General features: G+C 37.6%; 1 protein-coding gene across 8 annotated transcripts in view; it reads left to right on the top strand.

Annotated features, from left to right (window-relative positions):
- TTLL7 (tubulin tyrosine ligase like 7) overlaps nucleotides 1–19,760 on the top strand; it is a 159,760-nt gene that overhangs the window by 59,033 nt on the left and 80,967 nt on the right. For 7 of the 8 annotated variants that reach the window (XR_004623280.1, XM_034653780.1, XM_034653774.1 and 4 more), the window contains 4 exons: nucleotides 2,632–2,848; nucleotides 7,402–7,566; nucleotides 11,792–11,950; nucleotides 17,848–17,942. Coding sequence is in view for 7 of the 8 variants with exons in the window: in XM_034653780.1 (XP_034509671.1) it covers nucleotides 2,632–2,848; nucleotides 7,402–7,566; nucleotides 11,792–11,950; nucleotides 17,848–17,942 (636 nt within the window). In the remaining variant the exon portion in view is untranslated. The remainder of the gene's footprint in view (nucleotides 1–2,631; nucleotides 2,849–7,401; nucleotides 7,567–11,791; nucleotides 11,951–17,847; nucleotides 17,943–19,760) is intronic. The other variant, XM_034653779.1, reaches the window with a different exon arrangement.

The following is a 19,760-nucleotide window of genomic DNA, read 5'->3' as shown; positions in this document are numbered from 1 at the left end:
TGTTTAGATTAATATCAACTTAGTTTCAACAAAAACAAAACAAAAAAACCCTCACTTTGTTTTTATATAGCTGTCTCTCTTTATGTTATTGTTGTTACAAATTACATTTTCATACATTTTGCCCATCAACATAGATTTATAATTATTGTTTAATGCAGTTGTATTTTAAATAATATAGGAAAAAAGATTAGTTACAAATCTAAACTATATTAACAGTGACTTTCATATCTACTTAATGTAGTCACCTTTACCAGATGTTTTTTATTTCTTTGTCTGGATTTGAGTTACTGTGTAGTGTCCTTTCATTTCAGTCAGAAAAATTATCTTTATCATTTCTTATAGGCCAACTATACTAGCAACAAACTATCAGTTTTTATCTGGGAATATCTTCATTTCTCCTTCAATTTTTTTTTTTTAAAGATTTTATTTATTTATTTGACAGAGACAGCCAGCGACAGAGGGAACACAAGCAGGGGGTGGGAGAGGAAGAAGCAGGCTCATAGCGGAGGAGCCTGATGTGGGGCTCGAACCCATAACGCTGGGATCACGCCCTGAGCCGAAGGCAGACGCTTAACCGCTGTGCCACCCAGGCGCCCCTCTCCTTCAATTTTGAATACTTTTGCCAGATATAGAATTATTGGTTAACAGGTTTTTGTTTTTTTTTCTCTGTCTTTCTGTCAACACTTCGAATGTATCATCTCACTGCCTTTGGTCTCTATTGTTTCTGATGAGAAATCACCTATTTATCTTATTGAGAATCCATAGGGTGTGAAAAGTAGCTTTAGTCTTGCTTTCAAGATTCTCTCTGTCTTGACTTTTGACAGTTATAGTATGTCTCAGTGTGGATCTCTTTGAATTTATCCTACTTGGAGTTCATTGAGTTCTTTGGATGTATAGTTAATGTTTTTCATCAAATTGGGAAGTTTTCAGCTATTAATTCTTTCTGTCCCTTTCTCTATCACCTCTCCTTTTGAGATTCCAGTTATGTGTATGTTGGTATTTTTGATGGTATCCCACAGGACCCTAAAGCTCTGTTCATTTTTCTTCATTCTTTTTTCTTTCTGTTCCTCAAGCTAGTCACTCTCAATTGATGTACCTTCAAGTTCATTAATTTTTTTTTCTGACCTCCTAAATCTTCTGTTTAGCCTCTCTAATTAATTTTTTGTTTTAGTTATGTATTTTTTAACTCCACAATTTCAGTTTGGGTCCCTCCACTCTTCTTTAAAAAAAATAATAACTTCTATCTCTATTGATATTCTCTATTTGGTGAGATATCATTCTTATGGTTTCCTTCAGTTCTCTCCATATTGAACAGATCTAAAACTCTTTGAACAGATTTAAAACAGTTGATCTAAATAATTGATTGTCTAGTAAGCCCAATGTCTGTCTTTCTACTAATTGGTAACTTTCCTATGTAGGGGCCGTACTTTCTTTTTTCTTTGCATGACTCATATTTTTTTTTTTTTGTTGAAAATCAGACATTTTGAATGTTATAACGTAACAACTCTGGAAATCAAATTTCCCCCCCTCCCCGCAAGGTTTTTTGTTGCTGTTTGTTATGGTTGGTCTTTATTTGTTTAGTGATCTTTCTTAAATAATTTTGTGATGTCTGTATTTTTTGTTGTGTGTGGCACTGAAGTTCCTGTTTGATGGGTCAGTGCTCAGCTCGTAAGTGGACAAAGATGTCCTCCAACACTTGCAACCAACAAAACAAAACAAAACAAACCAAGAAAACCTCCCCCAAACCCAAACTCCCGGTCCTTGTAGATGGGGTGTATGTGTGTGTTGGAACATTCCTTCAACCCTCAACTAGGCATTTTGAAATTTTGCCTTAGTCTTCATTTCCTGCTTGTGCAGAGCCTGATGGTTAGCCAGAGGTAAGAGCTTAGGGTCTTTCAAGTCTTTCCTGAGCCTGCATTGAGCCTTGGGCATGCCCATGGCATTCCAGATTCCCAGAAATATGTCTGAGCTTTTCAAAGCTTTTATTCCCCAAAGATTCTCATACTTCAGTTTTTCTTCCCAATATTTTTAGTTAGTGTATTGTTTTCTCCAACGTTTATTGGTGTCATAGGCAGCAGGAGCTAATGCATTTGTTTTTAAATGTTTTCAGCAATGCCTTCCTCCCCCCGCCCCCCAGTGGCTGTCTCAACACTAGGAGAGTTCCTAATTAGGCAAGATAAGATCAGTCCTTGAGTTCCTTCAGGGAGCCACCAGACAGCTAAAACAACTATAACAGCAACAATAAAACTACCATAAGAGTATGTTCTATTCTCCTTCCTCCAGAACCAGTACTTGTACTGGGAACATGGGCTCTTGTTCAAGGCCATTGATGAGTTGAGGTTGGGGGATGGGACCAGAGTAAGTGAAAATGCCACAAAGTTCTTTTATATAGATTTGGCTTTTTTTTTTTTTTTTAATTAAGTGTTTCCTGGTTGTTACAAGCTTTTGTTCAGTTTCCAGGTTTCCAAAAAAGTTGATTCTGACAATTTTTTGGCTGTTTATTGCTTTGGTGGAGGGGTAGATTTTGGAGTTCCCTCCTCTACCATTTTCTTCTTGAGTATTATCTGTAACTTTGTGAACATCTTCACCCCATATCAAATTATTCTTTTAATCCTTTTTTTTAAAATTTAGGATTTCTTTGATAAGAAATGGTGATAAACTTCCATCTCAGGATCATTTAATTGTTCAAGAATACATTGAAAAGCCTTTCCTAATGGAAGGTTACAAGTTTGATTTACGAATTTATATTCTGGTAACATCATGTGATCCACTGAAAATATTTCTCTACCATGATGGACTTGTGCGAATGGGAACAGAGAAATACATTCCACCTAATGAGTCCAATTTGGTAAGTGATACCAGACAGAATTTATGGTTTTATTCATTTGTTCAATTTGTACTTTATAAAGTATGCATTGTGTATGAAGCTTATTTGAATCAAAGTACTCCTTCTCAGGTTTTTATAGTCAGGAATTGTGTACATAAACAAGATTGCTTCCAATTTGTAGACAGCTTTGTGAAAATTAGAAGAAGAAAAAAAGTTGTCTTTTCCAGCAGGCTAATTAGGAGAGGGCACTCCCTTTGGTTGCTGTGAGCACAACGTTGGATTTCAGAGCACATGTGTATGTAGTGGCCTTGTATAGAAATGACACACATGTATATACAGTGGCCCTATATAGAAATGGATATCAAAACACATGTGTGTATGCTGTGGCCCTGGGTAGAAATGATTTATTTAGAAATATAAATAAAAATAATATCTCATTGAGAAGTACAGACACAGTGTCATGGAGTTGAGTATAGGGATAGTTTGTGTTTAGCTTCTCCTGGAGGAGGTCGTATTTGAGCAAGCTTTATTTAAAAGGTATGGTTTATGTAGGATGTGGGAGAGAGAATATGAAACAGAGAAAGAGAGTTATCAGAAAGTAGAGTTATTAATTTCTCACTTTGCACAGAAGAAAAGATGGTAAATTTATATTGACCAAATGTAAAGTAGAGACATAAACTGGTAGTTTCAGTGTGCATCTTAAAATCTATTAAATGGAGCTTTCTGTAGATATTTTTCCATTAAGATTTCCTTCGTGCAGCCATAACTCACTCATGAAAGTCATAACTGCAGTTTATGGTTTATGAAGGTCAAACTGTAATTTATTATCATAGTTTATCCTGAAAGTCACAAACTTTAATTTATTGTCCATACTTAAAAGTTTAGTTAACCTCTACCCTATTTTTGGGCCTACTAATTATAGTAAAAATTATAATTAATTATTTCCCATTTTGTCAAAAGCCTAGTTATTGTCCTCCTCCAGTGTTATACACACAATTAACTGGACTAAAAGTGGTCATATTTTAAAAATTACATAATGACTGATCATAAATACTGCTATGTTCAGTTAATGAAAAATGTTGTAAACCTGGCAAAGGAAGAATAAGGGAACTGTCAAAATTTTCACTGGAAAGGAAGATAAGGGAAAGAATCATCTCTTTAAAGGTCCTAAGGTGTGAATATATTCAGTCACCAAGTAATATTTGAACTCTACTGCATTCTAGGCATTGTGCTGGTTTTGGAAAAACAGTGACCAAGACAGATACAGTGCTTGACCTCTCAAAAGCAACAGTCTAGTGGGGAGGCAGAAAATAAGATAAGCAATTATAATACCTGATGGTAAGTGTAATGGTGTAAGACACTGAGGGTGCTATGGCAGTGCATAGCAAGGGCATCTAACCCAGCTGGAGATAAAGTTTAGAGAGGGAGTTTGTAAAGTGAAATATGAATAATGAAAGGTTAGCCAGGTTGGGAGCAGGGCGGGGTGGGGTGGAAGTCCATGGAGAAAAATGGTCCAGAGGTATGATGTGTGTGGAGAAAGCACTCATATTCAATATGGCTAAATACAGACTCTGAAGGGGTAGGTGTTCAGAAATGAGGATGAAGAGCCTAGAGGACAGATCTTTCAGGGCTTTTTAGGCCACATCTAGGATTTTGGAATTTAATCTAAGAAGAAGGGAAGCACTGCAAGATTTTAAAGAAGTAAAGAAGGAATGAGATTTTTGTCTTGAAAAGGTCGCCTGGTCTATAGTGTGGGGAATGTGAGAGATGAATGTAGATGTATGGGAGAGGTGAGGGTGAGGGAGAAGCTGTTTTCTAGTCTAACCACATGTGACAGGAAAGATGGCCTTATCTGAAGTAGTAGCAGTAGGACTAGACTAATAATAAAAACATGGATTGACGGTATATTAATGATAACATGGATAACATTGATACACTGACAGGTTGGATTTATAGAAGGAGGAAAAGTGAGAGAGAAATTAAGGATAAAACTCAAGAATTTTGGCATGGGCAGTTGGGTGGATGGTGTATTATTCACCGTGATAGGAAACATAGGGGGTTATTAAAGGTCTTGGAGGAAGCTGATGTGTTTGGTTTGACATGCGTGTGCAGCCTCAGATGGGTCTATGCTACAAGCATTTGGATTTATAGCATAGGTCTGGAGTTCAGATGAGAGAACCAAGCTAAAGGCCTATTTTGAGACTTGTCAGCTCTTAGATTATAATTAAAATAATTGGTGTGGATAAGAATGGGTTATAATACATTGTAAGGCAGCTAGTCATGTTTTGAGAGAAAAGAGTAAGGGAAGACATAGGAAAGGGTAAGACTTGTAAGCTCATTTAGGTGATAAAGTGATTTATTTTAATAAATTATATATATGTGATTTGCTTTAATACACTGGATTAGGAAATCATAAGGAAAGTTTGGGAGTCAGGAAATGTTACCTCTAGGTCTCACTTTGCCAAGTGCTTTTGAATCACGTAATCTTGTGGCTTTGGTTCACATGTACAAAGAATGATCTTCTATATAAGTGTCAGTGTTCCTTTATATCTCTAAAATTTAAAAGTTCATCTTTTTTAAGTTCACAATAAATTCCTAGATTAAGGTATGAAAAAGTAAAAAAAATGAAATACAAAATTTTATGTAAAGTGAGCACAATTATGTAAAAGGTAAGCTTTAAGAAAAAAAGGCTGGAAAAAATAAAATGCTCTCACTGGTTGTTTTCGGATGGTATACTGTTGTGTATTTGTTTCTTTCATCCTATTTGCAATTTTTAAAATAGCATGTATTTTGTGAAGAGCTGTGTGTTTATAAGAATTAAATATTTGTAAACTACATATAAGGAGATCATCAGACAGTGAATTTTAGGCATTGAAATATGATAACCATTTATTTTTTGCTACCAGTGTAGCAGTCGGCCAGTTCTTGAAAAGTTTTATATATCCCAATTCATTGTTTTGAGCCTATATGCAAAAAAATAGGGTGGAGAATAGTTATATCCTTTTCATTCCTTGCAGGTTGCTGTTTGGTTTAGAGCTGTCTTCACTGCTTATGGCCAATGTCCAACTGGCAATGACCTGCTTAGAAGGGGATTTTTGTTGAGGTAGATGTGAAACTGGAATTTCCAATCCTACTTACAAAGATACTGTTTTAAGAAAAATGCATAGTTCCTTTTTTACTCACTTTTTCACTAGGATAGCTAGTTTTTATTACTGCTATTATTATTTATTTTAAGAAAATCTTGCCAAATGGAGAGCCCCTCAAAAAATTATTTTCCAACTTTTTTAAAATTGAAAAATTACTTCTATTTTGAAAAGTAGGAAATGCTATAGTTTGATTAATTTCCTTTTTTCTTCAGAGCAAGCACTTACAATTAGATAAACAGAAGATTTATGCTCTTTATTTTAAATTTAAGGCTTTTTCTAAGTTTCATTAGGGTGGGGACTGTATCTATCTTGTTATCTATGTGTCCACAGTGTGCAGTACCAGTTCCTGCAGATATTAAGTAGGTTCTCCTTAAATATTGTTTAATAAATGAAAAATAAATTCTTAATTAGTGATGGGCACATGGGTTAGTAAACAACATGTAGCTTAAATGATCAGTTCTGCACATTTGCTTCAGAGATTTTATACTACAGCAACTGCAGTGAAAATAAAATATGATACAAATATACTTGTTTATTAACAAAACTAAATAATAATCATGTACATGAGTATATATTCATTGTGAGGCAACATCGCTCTCTAAAGTAATTTCTGGGAATAGGATCATGAGAGTAGGATGTAGACTTGATGAATGTTTATGCTAGATTGATAAGGAGCCATTACATGTGTATTAGTTGACGATTATGAGAGGTTTAAAATTTTGTATTCTTTTTCAGGTTTATTTGAGGATAACAGTTGATACTGTTATCAAATGTAAGACTGCAAAGAGACTAAGGCATAACAGCTCCAATAAGGAGTACTGTAAATTTGCTGTTAATCATTTAGACTCTGTACAGCAGTGTGTGGTGCTTCTGTCTGCTGATTCGAAGTGTACTCTGTCCTGTGAATGAGTTCAAGTGGCCTCCCAGTCTGTATGGGAGGCAGAGGTTGTTTGGTAGTCCTGCCTTTTGGTTTACGCAACTTGAGATTTCATTTTTTATTTTTCTTTGAAAAAACATAAAATGCTATTTCAGAAAATTCTCTTCCCAAACAAATTTGGGTGAGAACTGTCACTAAAAACATTAAAAACAAATTAACAAAAATGAGCAGTGTTTTTCTTGCTTACCAGTGTGTAATTTCACATTTTCATGTAATTATTTTATGTATTATTATTATTTTAATACTTTTTATGGTAACTATATTTTGAATAATATATAAAGTAACTTTGTAGATGACTACATTTATAAAACTTTTATTGGAAATGTGCCGTTCTATTTAATTTGAAAATTATCTAACTCATCATGAAATTGTCGATCTGTGTATTTTAAACTTTAAAATTGTCTTTCATCTTTGGTTGCTGTATGTTCTGTGAAACCTCACAGGTCTAGAGTCTCATAGGTGATAACGACTTTGGTTCTTACTTGTTACAGACCCAGTTATACATGCATCTAACAAACTACTCTGTGAACAAACACAATGAGCGTTTTGAAAGGGACGAGACTGAAAACAAAGGCAGCAAACGTTCCATCAAGTGGTTTACAGAATTCCTACAAGCAAATCAACATGATGTTGCTAAGTTTTGGAGTGATATTTCAGTAAGATTATACCATTTTCACAATTATAACTGCCTTTCTTCAGATTAAGTTAAAGGAACATCAGCATTTTAAATAAGGAACAGATTACATTAGATTGGGCAGATAAACTATTTTCATGAAGGAAGTGGGAATTGTGACAGACCTTGATAAGCAGTATTTTTATTGCTAGGGATGGGAGAGAGGGAGTTCTAGGTGCAAACAAAAGCAAAAGTAGACATAGATGTATGAAAATAGTGGTAAGTGGCCCAGGTTGGCACTTATGGTGTTTTTGGGAATTTTGTGGGGACTTATGGCTAAAAAGATATGTGGAGGCAAAATTTTAGGTCTGAAAATCAAGGCTTAACTTGGTAGGCAGTAAAGACTCATTCCTTGCAGATTTCAAAGGAGGAGACTAATAAGGCCAAAGACTATGAATTTAAAAGATAAATCTGAAAATGGATGTAGGATGGGTTAAGAGTACAGACCAAGAGTAGGTAGAGGAAGGCACCTAGAGGTAGTTTAACTGAAAAATGGCCTGATATGAACCTCAGTAGAAGAGGTGACAGTGAGGTCACCATTGATGTTAACTGATGTCCAAAATCAGGGAGAAGTATTCAGACATTCCTCTGCAGTTTTAAGGAGGAATTGTAGGGAGAATGGGTGTGGCTTTATCTGAAAATAGAGTAGAAAGAAATTTATTTTGAGAAGATCTAGAGCTTAATTTTATAGGTGAGAGAAAAAAGTTCTATTCATTCATTTCATTCAGTCATTAAGTAAACACTCAATGAACCCATAATATACACTTGTTTCTGGCTGATAATCTGAAGATTTATAAGATACAGTGCCAATCCTCAAAAAACTGAGTTTGGTAGGAAAGACCCACACAGAAGTTATTAGTAAAATGTAATTTAACACATACAACAGAGCCATGCACTGGATTCTGTGAGAATGTAGAGGAAGACCACATATGGTAGCTTTCTATGGGTGGGAATAGGAGGAGGGCTTCCTGGAGGCATTGACACCCGAACTAAATTGTTAAAAGGTCATGAAGTTATGATAATGAGTTCTTCTAGAGTTTTATTGAACTTAAAATGTTTCCTCAGGTGGAAAGATCAAGCAGGCAGTTAAAGGGGTACATTCGGGGTGTGATTTAGGCTATCATAGCCTAAATACATCCACACGAGAAATTTGATTACGATAATGCTGTGTTTATTTATCTACTTATTTATTCTACCAATGCCAATTTTGCAGAAATTCAAAAAAATAATTTAATAATGATAGTTTATTATTATAGCAGTTTAGATGCATCAAAGGCGTGAAATTTGTTATTTTGGGACAGTAGCTCATTGATGGAAGATCATTCATGACGATACCTGGATGATTTAATAAATGGATCATTTGATGAATAGCTCAGTGAGAACAAGAAAGTTTTATATGCCTGTGGTATTCCTTTTTCTTTACCAAATTCTTCACTTCCATGTGGGTTTTCACTTCTTCGGAGAGGTCTTTGTCGAAAGGTGGAACTTCCTGGATTGCCTTGTTGAAGAATGTGTAGAGAGAATCAATCAGAGAGAAAAACTGGCTTCAAGTGGTACCTCTCTACATAATTGAATTAGGAGAAGGTATAGAAGTAAGACTAATGTTAATAAGAGGGTGTGGAAATGAACCTTTCTGCTAGAGCCTAAAATATAATTTTTATATATAACTTGAATATGGCCAGTATGCACCTATTAAGCTCTGAAGCATTTATGATCCCTTCTATAAATGGGTAAATTTTGAATCACTCTTGCCTACAATACTTAGAATGTATAATAACAATCTAAAAATAAGCAATTAGTAAATACTTAATAAGTTATCAACTTTTCCAAGTACATATTTTATAATTATATTTACTTTTATTAAGAATTACATATAAAGATATCTGTTTAAGATGAGTTAATGAAATAATATATTATAAAAACAGGAGGAGGTAGAGAAGGTAGCCAATCAGTAAATTTTTATCTTAATGTCATAGTTTACAAATTTCATGAATTTAACTTGGGGCTTTTTTTCCAATGACCTCTTTTTTGGAGGGAAATTTCTCTAAAAAGTAACTGTCTGTTTATGAAAACTAGCATACAGTACCACCCCCTATATAGCACAGAGATGTGTAATTTTGTGCAGGTCAAGAACGAATCTAGAAAATCAAGCCACAGAGATTACGATGATTGTAATCACTCGTAAAACCATCCTTACTGAATGTTTTTTTATATACTTTAGGTACAAATCTGCAAATCATACTTCAAAGCAGTGGCACTGTGTTGGAAATTCTCAAAAGCATTAGTGGAATTTGATTTGTGTTTGGTTATGTCACTCCTGATTTTCACATATACCTACAGTCTTGTCTTTGCATTCCTTACAATTGTGTTTTATGTAGGAAAAAAACACAGATTTGTCATTCAGGGTTTATTAATATTCACCCTCCCCACCCTGCCTGAGTTGTTTCATGCAGACACTTGTTACCTAAGGTTTTAACTTTTTTCCCCCCTATTCTCCACTGGCTTCACTAACATATCCGAAAATTTGTATGGAGTGGGTTTTTTTTTTTTTTGTCTTTTATCTTTATATACTTTAGTGTTACCATCAGTTTTTTATTTTGATTAAAATTTTGTGAGAGCTGCCTCTCATGGCATGTCTAATACTTACTCCACGTATGATCTGGGTTGGAATTCTGAGTAACAGCAAGGTTAATTTCTGTCTCCCATTTTTTTCTCCCATGTAGTGAATATTGCCCCCACCAGGTAGAGGAATGTTTGTTTCTGACCTGACATAGGAGGTGAAGTTCTGGAGGAATGATAGAAGAACTATAACAATAGTAGTGGTTAAGTTAACATTTATTGAAGGTTTGCTCTGTTCTAGGCAGTATGCCAAGAGTTTTACATGGAGTCTTATTTTGTCCTTACGTCAGTCTTTTGCAGTAGGTATTTTTTTTTTTAAAGATTTTATTTATTCATTTGACAGAGAGAGAGACAGCCAGTGAGAGAGGGAACACAAGCAGGGGGAGTGGGAGAGAAAGAAGCAGGCTTCCAGCAGAGGAGCCTGATGTGGGGCTCTATCCCAGAATCCCGGGATCACGCCCTGAGCTGAAGGCAGATGCTTAACCACTGAGCCACCCAGGCGCCCCCTGCAGTAGGTATTATTACTATTTCCCCCTTACCTTTGGGGAAAGTGAGACTCTCAAAGTTTAAGCAACATAACTGAGGCTATACATCTAGCAAGTAGCAAAGCTAGGAATAACCCCAGAAAGCCTGATGTTAGAGCCACGTTCTTAACTGCATGCTATATTGCCTATACCTGTAGAGAGGGCTTAAAAAGACAATATATTCTAAGCAAAACACCCCTGCAAGGCAGCTTTTCCACAATCCGTAGCTTGTTCTTAAACTTCAGTAATCAACTTTTTGTTTTATGAGCATTAGTAACTCACCCTGTTAGTATTATGTGTCCTCGCAGAAAGTGTTGATAGCTCTTTCTGTAATCAACACATCTGTCGTCTCAGGTAAACCTTAGGAACTGCAAAATCACCACCACACAAAGAAGCCCACCTCTCCTAGACTCTGTCCCACCCTTTCAACTTTTGTCTAAGTGGAGGTTCTGTGTTGTTTGTGAAGTAGTTTATTCTCTTTGGAATTTTTCTTCCCTGCCACTCCTAAACCCTTCTCTGTGGTTTCTGAGAAGCTAGCGTATGATACTACCCTTATTTAGTTAGCAGATAGAAGCCACATGTTTCAACTCTTGTTTACTTATTTGTTCACAAATATTTTTGAGCATCTCCTAAATGGCAGGCACCAGTGTAGGCACAAGGACACGGCTCTCACGAAACAGGGAAAAGATCAGCTGATCCTATGCTGTGCGAGCTGGTTCATAAGGGATGAGGGCGGCTCCTTTTGACTCCAGCGTTGGGGGAGGCCTCTCTGAATATCCACGCTGGGCATGGGAATATCGGGAAGAGTGTTCCAGCAAGAGGGAACAGTTCTCGCCAGCGGCCCTAAGCAGGCAAGCGTGGCCGAGTGTAACGAGCAGGGCGGGAGTGGCATGCTGTGGAATCAGCAGTGGCGTCAGAGCAGCGGCAGGGCCACACGCCACAGAGCTTTGGGACCTTGGCCAGCGTGCTGTTTGTAAGCCCAGGCCTTATTTCCGTACATGTAAACAAGATACAGAAAAGTAAGGCATTTTCACCCCCCCCTTTTTTTAATCACTATATGTGCAGGAGTTGGTTGTAAAGACTTTGATTGTAGCAGAGCCTCATGTCCTGCATGCATATCGAATGTGCAGACCTGGTCAACCTCCAGGAAGTGAAAGTGTCTGTTTCGAAGTCCTGGGATTTGATATTTTATTGGACCGAAAACTAAAGCCGTGGCTTCTGGAGGTAAGGCATTTCTTTTACGAAGAAAAAGAAGTTACTACTGTTCTTGTGCATGAAAACAAATGTTTTTTAAATGTGTACTTGGCACAGTTGGCTCGTTAACTGAGCAGAAAGAGGCCTGAATGGAGCATGTGGGAGGAACAAGAACAAAAATTCAGAGAATAGAACAGTTCCAGGAATGGACCAATATGTGTTTGATATTACTTTTCCCAAAGTAAAATTCAAGTGAATTTCTAGGCCAGGAATTTTGAGTATATGTGTGGATCTGCTTTTACTGATTTGTTATCTACTTTCTCCACTATTTCCCCAGCCTCACGGCCTCTACCACTTCATGACTTCTGGATGTTGTCTTTCCTCTGTGTGGGTGCCTGGGCTTCAGGACCACAGCCTTCTTGTCTTCACTGGGCTCCCATTCAAACTCTTCAAGAAGAGAGAGCCTCTGATTGGTTCATTAATCAGTAGTCAGTACCTCATAACCCAGCTGGCCTGGATTCTCCCTTAAGGCCATGTAATATGCCTGGGGTTCCCCTCAGGTCCAGCCTGTTAACTGTGTGCCTTTGGGTTTGCTGCCAGTCCCTGGTATGGTCAGAGTCATCATTATTTTTCTTTCATTATAAAAGATCACTTAATATTAGGAAAAGATGAAATGATATAAGGGAAAAATAAAAATAGTCTCTAAGATTTTTGTACCTTTTCTTCCAGTCATATTTATATTATATCCAGAGGAAATCTTAGAAGTCATGTGGTCCAATACTATCCCATTCAGCAGTTCCTTCTCAGACCCCTGATCTGGAGTCATAGAGTGCATGGGCACAGAACACTGTGTGTAGGAAACTTTATCAGAAAATAGCACATACCTAAACACCAGTATTTATTAGATTAGTTACATTTTGGAACACATTGCTATAGAAGGTGCTATCGACAAGTACCTTTCATTTTAAGCTGATCATCTCTTTTTTTATTAATGATTTTGAAGTTGGAAGTTCCATCTGTAACTTGAAAAAGCGAATTGAATGAGTGATAGATAATCAAGACATTCAAAGTATATTTTTAGGAAAGAATACTTTTCCACATGGAGGGCTAATGGTTTGTGTGGGTGTGTGTGTGTTCAATCTCTTATGTGCCAGGAATGTATATTATATTTCCAATCAAAAATAGATGTTAGATGTTCAAATTTTGCTCTTGCCTGGGTCCTAGAAATATGATAAATGTGAGGAATGTTGCTTATCTTTTTGCTTCCTTCATTACATTCCTTTCATGTATATGAAAGATTTAACTCATCTTACTAGGGCCTGACACTGTCTTCCTTAGGTTTCTTACTTTATCTGCCATTATCCTTTCTGCTCTTAACTGTATTTTTTTTCCTGCTCCTGCGGTTTGTCTTTTATCCTTGATGGGGTAAGGAAGAAGTGAAGGCACATGAGTGGGGTAGAACTGAGAGGATAGCAGGGAATAATGACTATAGATAATTAGTGAGCTTGGTAAATCAGAATTGACTGAATGATTGAATTCTGTATTTTTTTAAAGGCTCGAAACACCGTTGTTTGCATTAATGTTTCTTCATACTTTGTTTTCTTCTTCATCATGTCCAGATCAATAACCATTAAAAAACTTGAGAATAATCAACAGCTAAATAGCATTATTTATATTAACATATTTTCATTTTCGATTCATTTCTTCCTCATTTGCAAATCAGTCAGAACCATTACAAAAACTTTACAGTAACCAACAGCTATGGATAATGAATATTTATTATATTAAAACAATTGAAAGAATCTTATTTAGATCTTGCTTCTTTGTGTTTTCTCCCAGCTGCAATTGTAGTGGTTCTAACATATGTTGTTAAAAACCTTTTGGCACCATCAAGTGGAATAAGATAGAAGGTGCATCTGAGAATATGATAACTTTTAGTTAACTGGAATAATTGCAGGTAATGATCCATAGTGGCAAAATTGCAGAAATTTTCAAGCACAGAAATATTTTTCAGGAAGAATATGGAAATTGGGTAGGATATAAGTATACTGCTAATACTTTAATTACCCTTGAATTAATTTTAACAAGTCATTGTGTCAGGGAGTGGAGATCCAAGAAGGTGGAATACTTACCCTGGTCTAGTAGGGACTCAGATATGTGTCTTATGATAATAGTTACAAGTATAAGTAGGGACCAGGGTACCAGCACAAACAGTAGATGTTTAATCTGTGTACATGTGTGTATTTGGCAGTTAAAAAAATCTTTGTGGAGGAAGGAACACCAGAGCAGAGTGTTAAGGCTGTGGAAGGTGCAGTGGGGACTGGGGGTTGGGAAAGATGGGAGTAGGTAGGGTGGGGAGAAGTTATTGGGCCAAGGGAACAGCACTAATTTGGGAGCCTAGAATCTATTATGGATACTTTGATACGTGCATGAAATGATTGTGCCTGTTTGATAGTAAAACCATGATTTGGTTGGTTAATAAATATTATTTATTAATTTAATTTGCTTTCTAATAGTTATCATTTTTGCATGCATTTACAAGCTACTGAACTTTAAGACTCTAACATCTGCTGAACTTTGTTTGTTCTAGATGGGGTGGGAAATGAGAACCAAAGAAGCCATCAAAATCACAGGGTAGATTTAAAAAATATATATTTATTTATTTGTGAGAGAGAGGCAGTGGGGACAAGCAAGGGAGGAGGGAGTGAGAGTCTCTCGATGTTGGGCTTGACCTCACAACCCTGAGATCACAGCCTGAGCCAAAAGCCGAGAGTTGAACACTTAACCAATTGTGCCNGCCACTCAGGCGCTCCGGGTTGTGGGCTTCTTGATTTTTCAGCCTGCCTTCTGGGGGAGGGGCCTGCCTGCAGGTACTCAGAAAACCCTGTTTGGGTAGAGTCTCTGTGTCCCTTGCGAGGGGGGATGGGGATGGGCACCCTGTGAGCCGGTATTTCCGGGCTTTTGTTCTCTGGCGGCTTTCCCTGGCGGTTTGCTATGCCTCTTCTGAGAGAGCAGCAGCGGCTGAAATTCAGCCTCTGTCTCAGAACAGAGGGATCGCGGATCGTTCTCCACTGATGTTCTGGCCACTTTAACTCTGTTTCTGTTGGTGCTGCTCAACCCTGCAGCATCCCGGGCTGTGCGCCCCACACCCGGCGTCCCAGCCCTCACTTCCAGGGCCGGCACGTCTCTGTCCTTTGTGTTTCCAACCCCGCCCGCCGCCAGCCGCCCCGCGCGGGCTCCCGGAGCTCCCCGTCTCAGTCTGGTGTCTCACGGGTGCTGACCGCGAGTCCGCCTGCTCCCCCGTGCAGGTGGCCCTCCAGCCGCCAGCCGCCCCGCGGACGCTCCCGGAGCTCCCGGTCTCAGCCTCGATCCAGTGAGCACACCGGAGCTCCGGAGCTCCGTGAGATGCTTGGTGGTGCACGCTCCCGGCTCACGGACTCAGTCTGCCGTTTCCAGAGTGCGGGTCCGCGGTCCGCCCGCTCCCCGGTGCAGGTGGCCCGCCAGCCTCCCTGCGCGCGCGCTCCTGGAGCTCGTGTTCTAAGTCTGCTGTCTCGCGGGTGCCGTCCGCGAGTCCACCTGCTCCCCTGTGCAGGTGGCCTGCCAACCGCCAGCCGTCCCGCGTGCGCTCCCGGAGCTCCCTTCTCAGCCTGCTGTCTCAAGCGTGCGGGTCCGCGGTCTGTCCGCTCCCCCTTGCAGGTGGCTACCGCTTCCCGGCGCCCTGACACGGCGGCTCCCTCCCCCTTCTGTTTAGCTTCCGATATCTGTGCGCGGTTTCACGGCTCCCCGCTTCGTACCTCGATACTCAGCGCTGGAGATGTTCATTTGTAGAGATCCAGATGTATCTTCCTGCGTCTCAGGCTGATTCCGTGGATGTTCCTGCTGGTCTGGTACCTATCCAGCTCAACTCAGGGGACCGGCTGAAAAAGGGGTCCCCTACTCCTCCGCCATCTTAACCTCCAGCCTCTCATAAAACTTTTGAAAAATCCGAAATGTGAATTGAAAAAACTTTTTTTTCCACCTTTTCACATATTAGTTTATCTTGTGTTGGGTACATTTCTCCATAGACCAATTTCTTTTTTATAGTAGAGGGGATATTCTGACATAGGTAAGAGATAGTCTGAGGTTACTTCCATCCTGGAGGACGGATATGTCTGGTAGAATTCCGGATGGCAATTTTGGAATAGAACACCTAAGGAATTCTAAAAAGACAGATAACTTTTCCATGAACCACTTAAGTCATTGGTTCCTAAATATCTGGTTCATTTTATAATCCTGTCCCATGTAGCAGCGGAACTATTGTCAATTGTATTACAAATTGCAGAGATTTGAATCAGTATGGAATGGTTAAATTTTTTTCATCTAAAATACATTACATTACCCTCTCTTTGCACTTGTAAGAGGAAATACTGAGTTTTGAAGTAGCAGATTAAGAAACCCCCTTTCTTAAGTTTTCCTGGAATAAATGGGTGTTCTTGCAGTTACCAAGCTGTTCCCTTCTCCTTGAGACCACATCACATAGGCAGAAGTATGTCCATCACCTTCTAAATCAGAGATCAGCAAAGGCATAATATAGCTTGGCACATCTCTATAAATGGAATACCATGCACCAAAATGATGACATGAAAGATTTTCATGTTATATTGTTAAGAGAAAAACTTGGATTATAGGATAATATTATTAGTATAGGTATGTATTTGGAAGATAAAATAAGTATTATAAATATGTATGCATAGGAAATATTTGTCATTTATCAAATGGTTAGCAATACACCATTTATCAAATGGATAACGGTATACTGGATAATGGGATTTCAGGTGATCTTTTTGTTGTCTGTTTAGTGTCTATGTACATGCTTCTACTTATTTATATTTCTTACAGCTGCCAGTTGTGAAATGCATACTGTCAGTTATTGTGTCTCTCGTGGAGTGGAATTGTATAAGGCCACCCTCTTCTATGACTAGTGGCATCCGATTTTTTTTGAGATAGGCTGTGAGGTTAGGTAGTGGTCATGAAGCAAAGCTGTAGTTTTGAACTCAGCAGTGTTCTAGCCAACTGAATTAAGTAACTTTCTTAAACACTTGCTTTTCCAGTTACATTTTCATAGCAACAAAGACAAAAACAAAAGCTCCAGCTCTTGAGGTGGTAGTATATTGTGTAATAGATTTCCGGGTATTTACAGTTACTGTTACTTCTTATTTTTCATGTAAATGATATCCTGGAAATGGTTTTGGAAAGAAGAACACCCACGAATGGCTCGTTTATTCCCATGAGTCCTTATACAGTTAGAGAAGCTCATAGCGGTTAGTCTGCTGCTACCTTTAATGGTATCTTCTGAGTTATATAGTCAGTGTCTTTGGAAATGAAAATTGATGATTTATTGTTTGATCCAGGTAGAAAGAAAATCATTTATTTTTCAGACAGCAATGGATAAATTCATCCAGAAGATCTGAAGCAGTGAAAAGAGGGCACTGACAGTTTCTATATGCTAAATAAATGCATTTAATTATTATTATATTGGTAACATGCATATTTTTTTTTGTTAATCATTATTGTAATTGTTAGTACTGGTCTTTTAACCTTTTTGTCAGGATGAGTCACTTTTAACTTCCCTAAACTTAAAACCTAGAGTGGGTTGGAAAGGGTGGAGAGGAGAGAGAGGGCACAAATGCTTACCCAAGATTCTGAGCTAAGGCAGCAGGGGGAAGTGGGCGGTGACAGCAGTCAATTCCTTGCAACTCCTTGATTTAGGGTAGTGGGCAAGGAAGTTGTGGCAGTGGTAACTGGGCCATCTACCATGTAGAGCTTTGAGATTTACTGTAGAGTTTTTCTGTTGGTTGGGGATCTTGCATTAGTTTAACAAATATGTGTTGAATATTTATTAACCTCCAACGTTTGGCTATTCTCATTGTTTTCTTTGTAAATTTCAGATTAATCGTGCTCCAAGCTTTGGAACTGATCAGAAAATAGACTATGATGTAAAAAGGGGAGTGCTGCTAAATGCACTAAAGCTACTAAACATCAGGTAAAGTATTTCCTCCATCATTTGGAAGGTTTTCACCACCTTTGGCCTAGAACAATTACTTGTACATGGAATTGGCTTGTAATTTTCTTGTATTTTATATTTTGAATTTCTTGAGTCCATTCTTCAAACCCATTTAGTGTTGTCTTTTAAAATATCTTTTCCTCTCTACAAGCTGCTTTTCCTTCTCTCCATATCATGCTCTGAATCTGCAGTAAATATGGTTAAATTACAGTGTTTATATAATTATTCAATATAGAATGTAATGTTGAATTGGAGAATACCTGAGGAAAATCTCTAGATTGTCTTCCTCACCTTACAAGAAGAAACTAAAGCAGAGTTCATTCAGGAAATTAAAAAAGTAACAACCCTCAAACACATGGATTTCCTACCTTTCTGTTCAGAGGTCTTCCCACTGTGTCATGCTGCCTGGGTAAACAGAAGAAAGAGGCAGTTGTTAAGGCAAGGTTAACCTTCCCATTGAAAAGCATAGACAGGAATTCTTTTTTTTTTTTTTTGTTAAGGCTGGATAATAGTCCATCGTATGTATATACCACATTTTCTTTATCATTCATCTGCTGATGAACATTTAGTTTGTTTCTGTGTCTTGGCTATTGTGAATACTGCTGTCATGAGCATGGGAGTGCAGGTATATTTTTGCATCCTGATTTCAACTCCTTTGGATATATACTCGGAAGGGGGATTGCTGCACCAACAGAATATTATTAGGCTGGTGGCGGTGTACATGATCACGGATCTCAAATATTTGAAATGCTATTTTGTAGAAAAGCTTTTGGTTCATTACGAAAGAAATTTGTTAGAAGTTTAATTGAACTGCTTACTGAGGTAGTGAGTTGTCTGCCATTATAAGTGTTCAAACAGTGTTTAGGGTGTTGGATTAAAGGACCTCTGAGGTCATTTAAACCCAGGGATTTTATGATTTCAATTGATTCTAGTCAATTTAAAGAATTGATAATAAATAAAGGGAGTCATTTAAAGAACTCTAAAAGAGTTGTGGGATGCTTCCAAGCAATTTATTTATTTTAAATGTTGCCAAGCATTTAGCAGATGCTTGCTTGAGAAGTAGCTTTATATGGAAAGCATTATTAAAGAAGAGATTGATACATAAATTTGTTTTTTCCCCAATTTTTCTGATAGATAAATTTGTTAAGAAATTTTCATATGGCCCCTTCTTTTGCTTGATCAAAGAATGATTTGCCTCAATTTAACTTACATTTCAATTATCCTAAAAGAAATGAATAGAAGAGATATAGAAAGTGAAATTTTTGTTTATTTAGCTTACACGAGTGCATCAAATATTTTAGATTATTCAAACAGTATACCTATACATTCTTTTTTTGCATTTACTATTATTATATAAGTAGGCCTTATGTTTTTTGTTTTTGTTTTTTGCATGTCTTTGCCAACCAATTGAGGATATAATCTATGGGTGTTTTTTGTCTTCTTAAAAGTGAGATATACATACTTCAAATAGTGAGAAATTTCTAGACTTAAAAATAAAAGAAAGTTGGAATTCATTTTTCTTATTTTCTTAGTGTTGTTCCACTAAGAGAATTTAATACAATTCTTAGCATTTCGAGCATATGCTACTGGAGTTGACATTATAGATGTGCCTTTTCTCTCCATCCAGATGGAGTGCTCCATGGGCATGTATGTGTTAGACTTGTCTTTCAAGTCTGCACGATTCTGCACGATTCTTAATACAATGTTTTACTTATAGTATGGCTCCATATATACCCCAAAGTTCATTTTGTAAGCATATACTTTTAATCTGAAGAAAATCCAAAAGAATATAGATTT

Source organism: Ailuropoda melanoleuca, chromosome 2 (assembly GCF_002007445.2).
Source record: "Ailuropoda melanoleuca isolate Jingjing chromosome 2, ASM200744v2, whole genome shotgun sequence".
NCBI lineage: Eukaryota > Metazoa > Chordata > Mammalia > Carnivora > Ursidae > Ailuropoda > Ailuropoda melanoleuca.
Note: the sequence above shows the minus strand (reverse complement) of the source record. Positions and strands in the feature narration are given on the sequence as shown.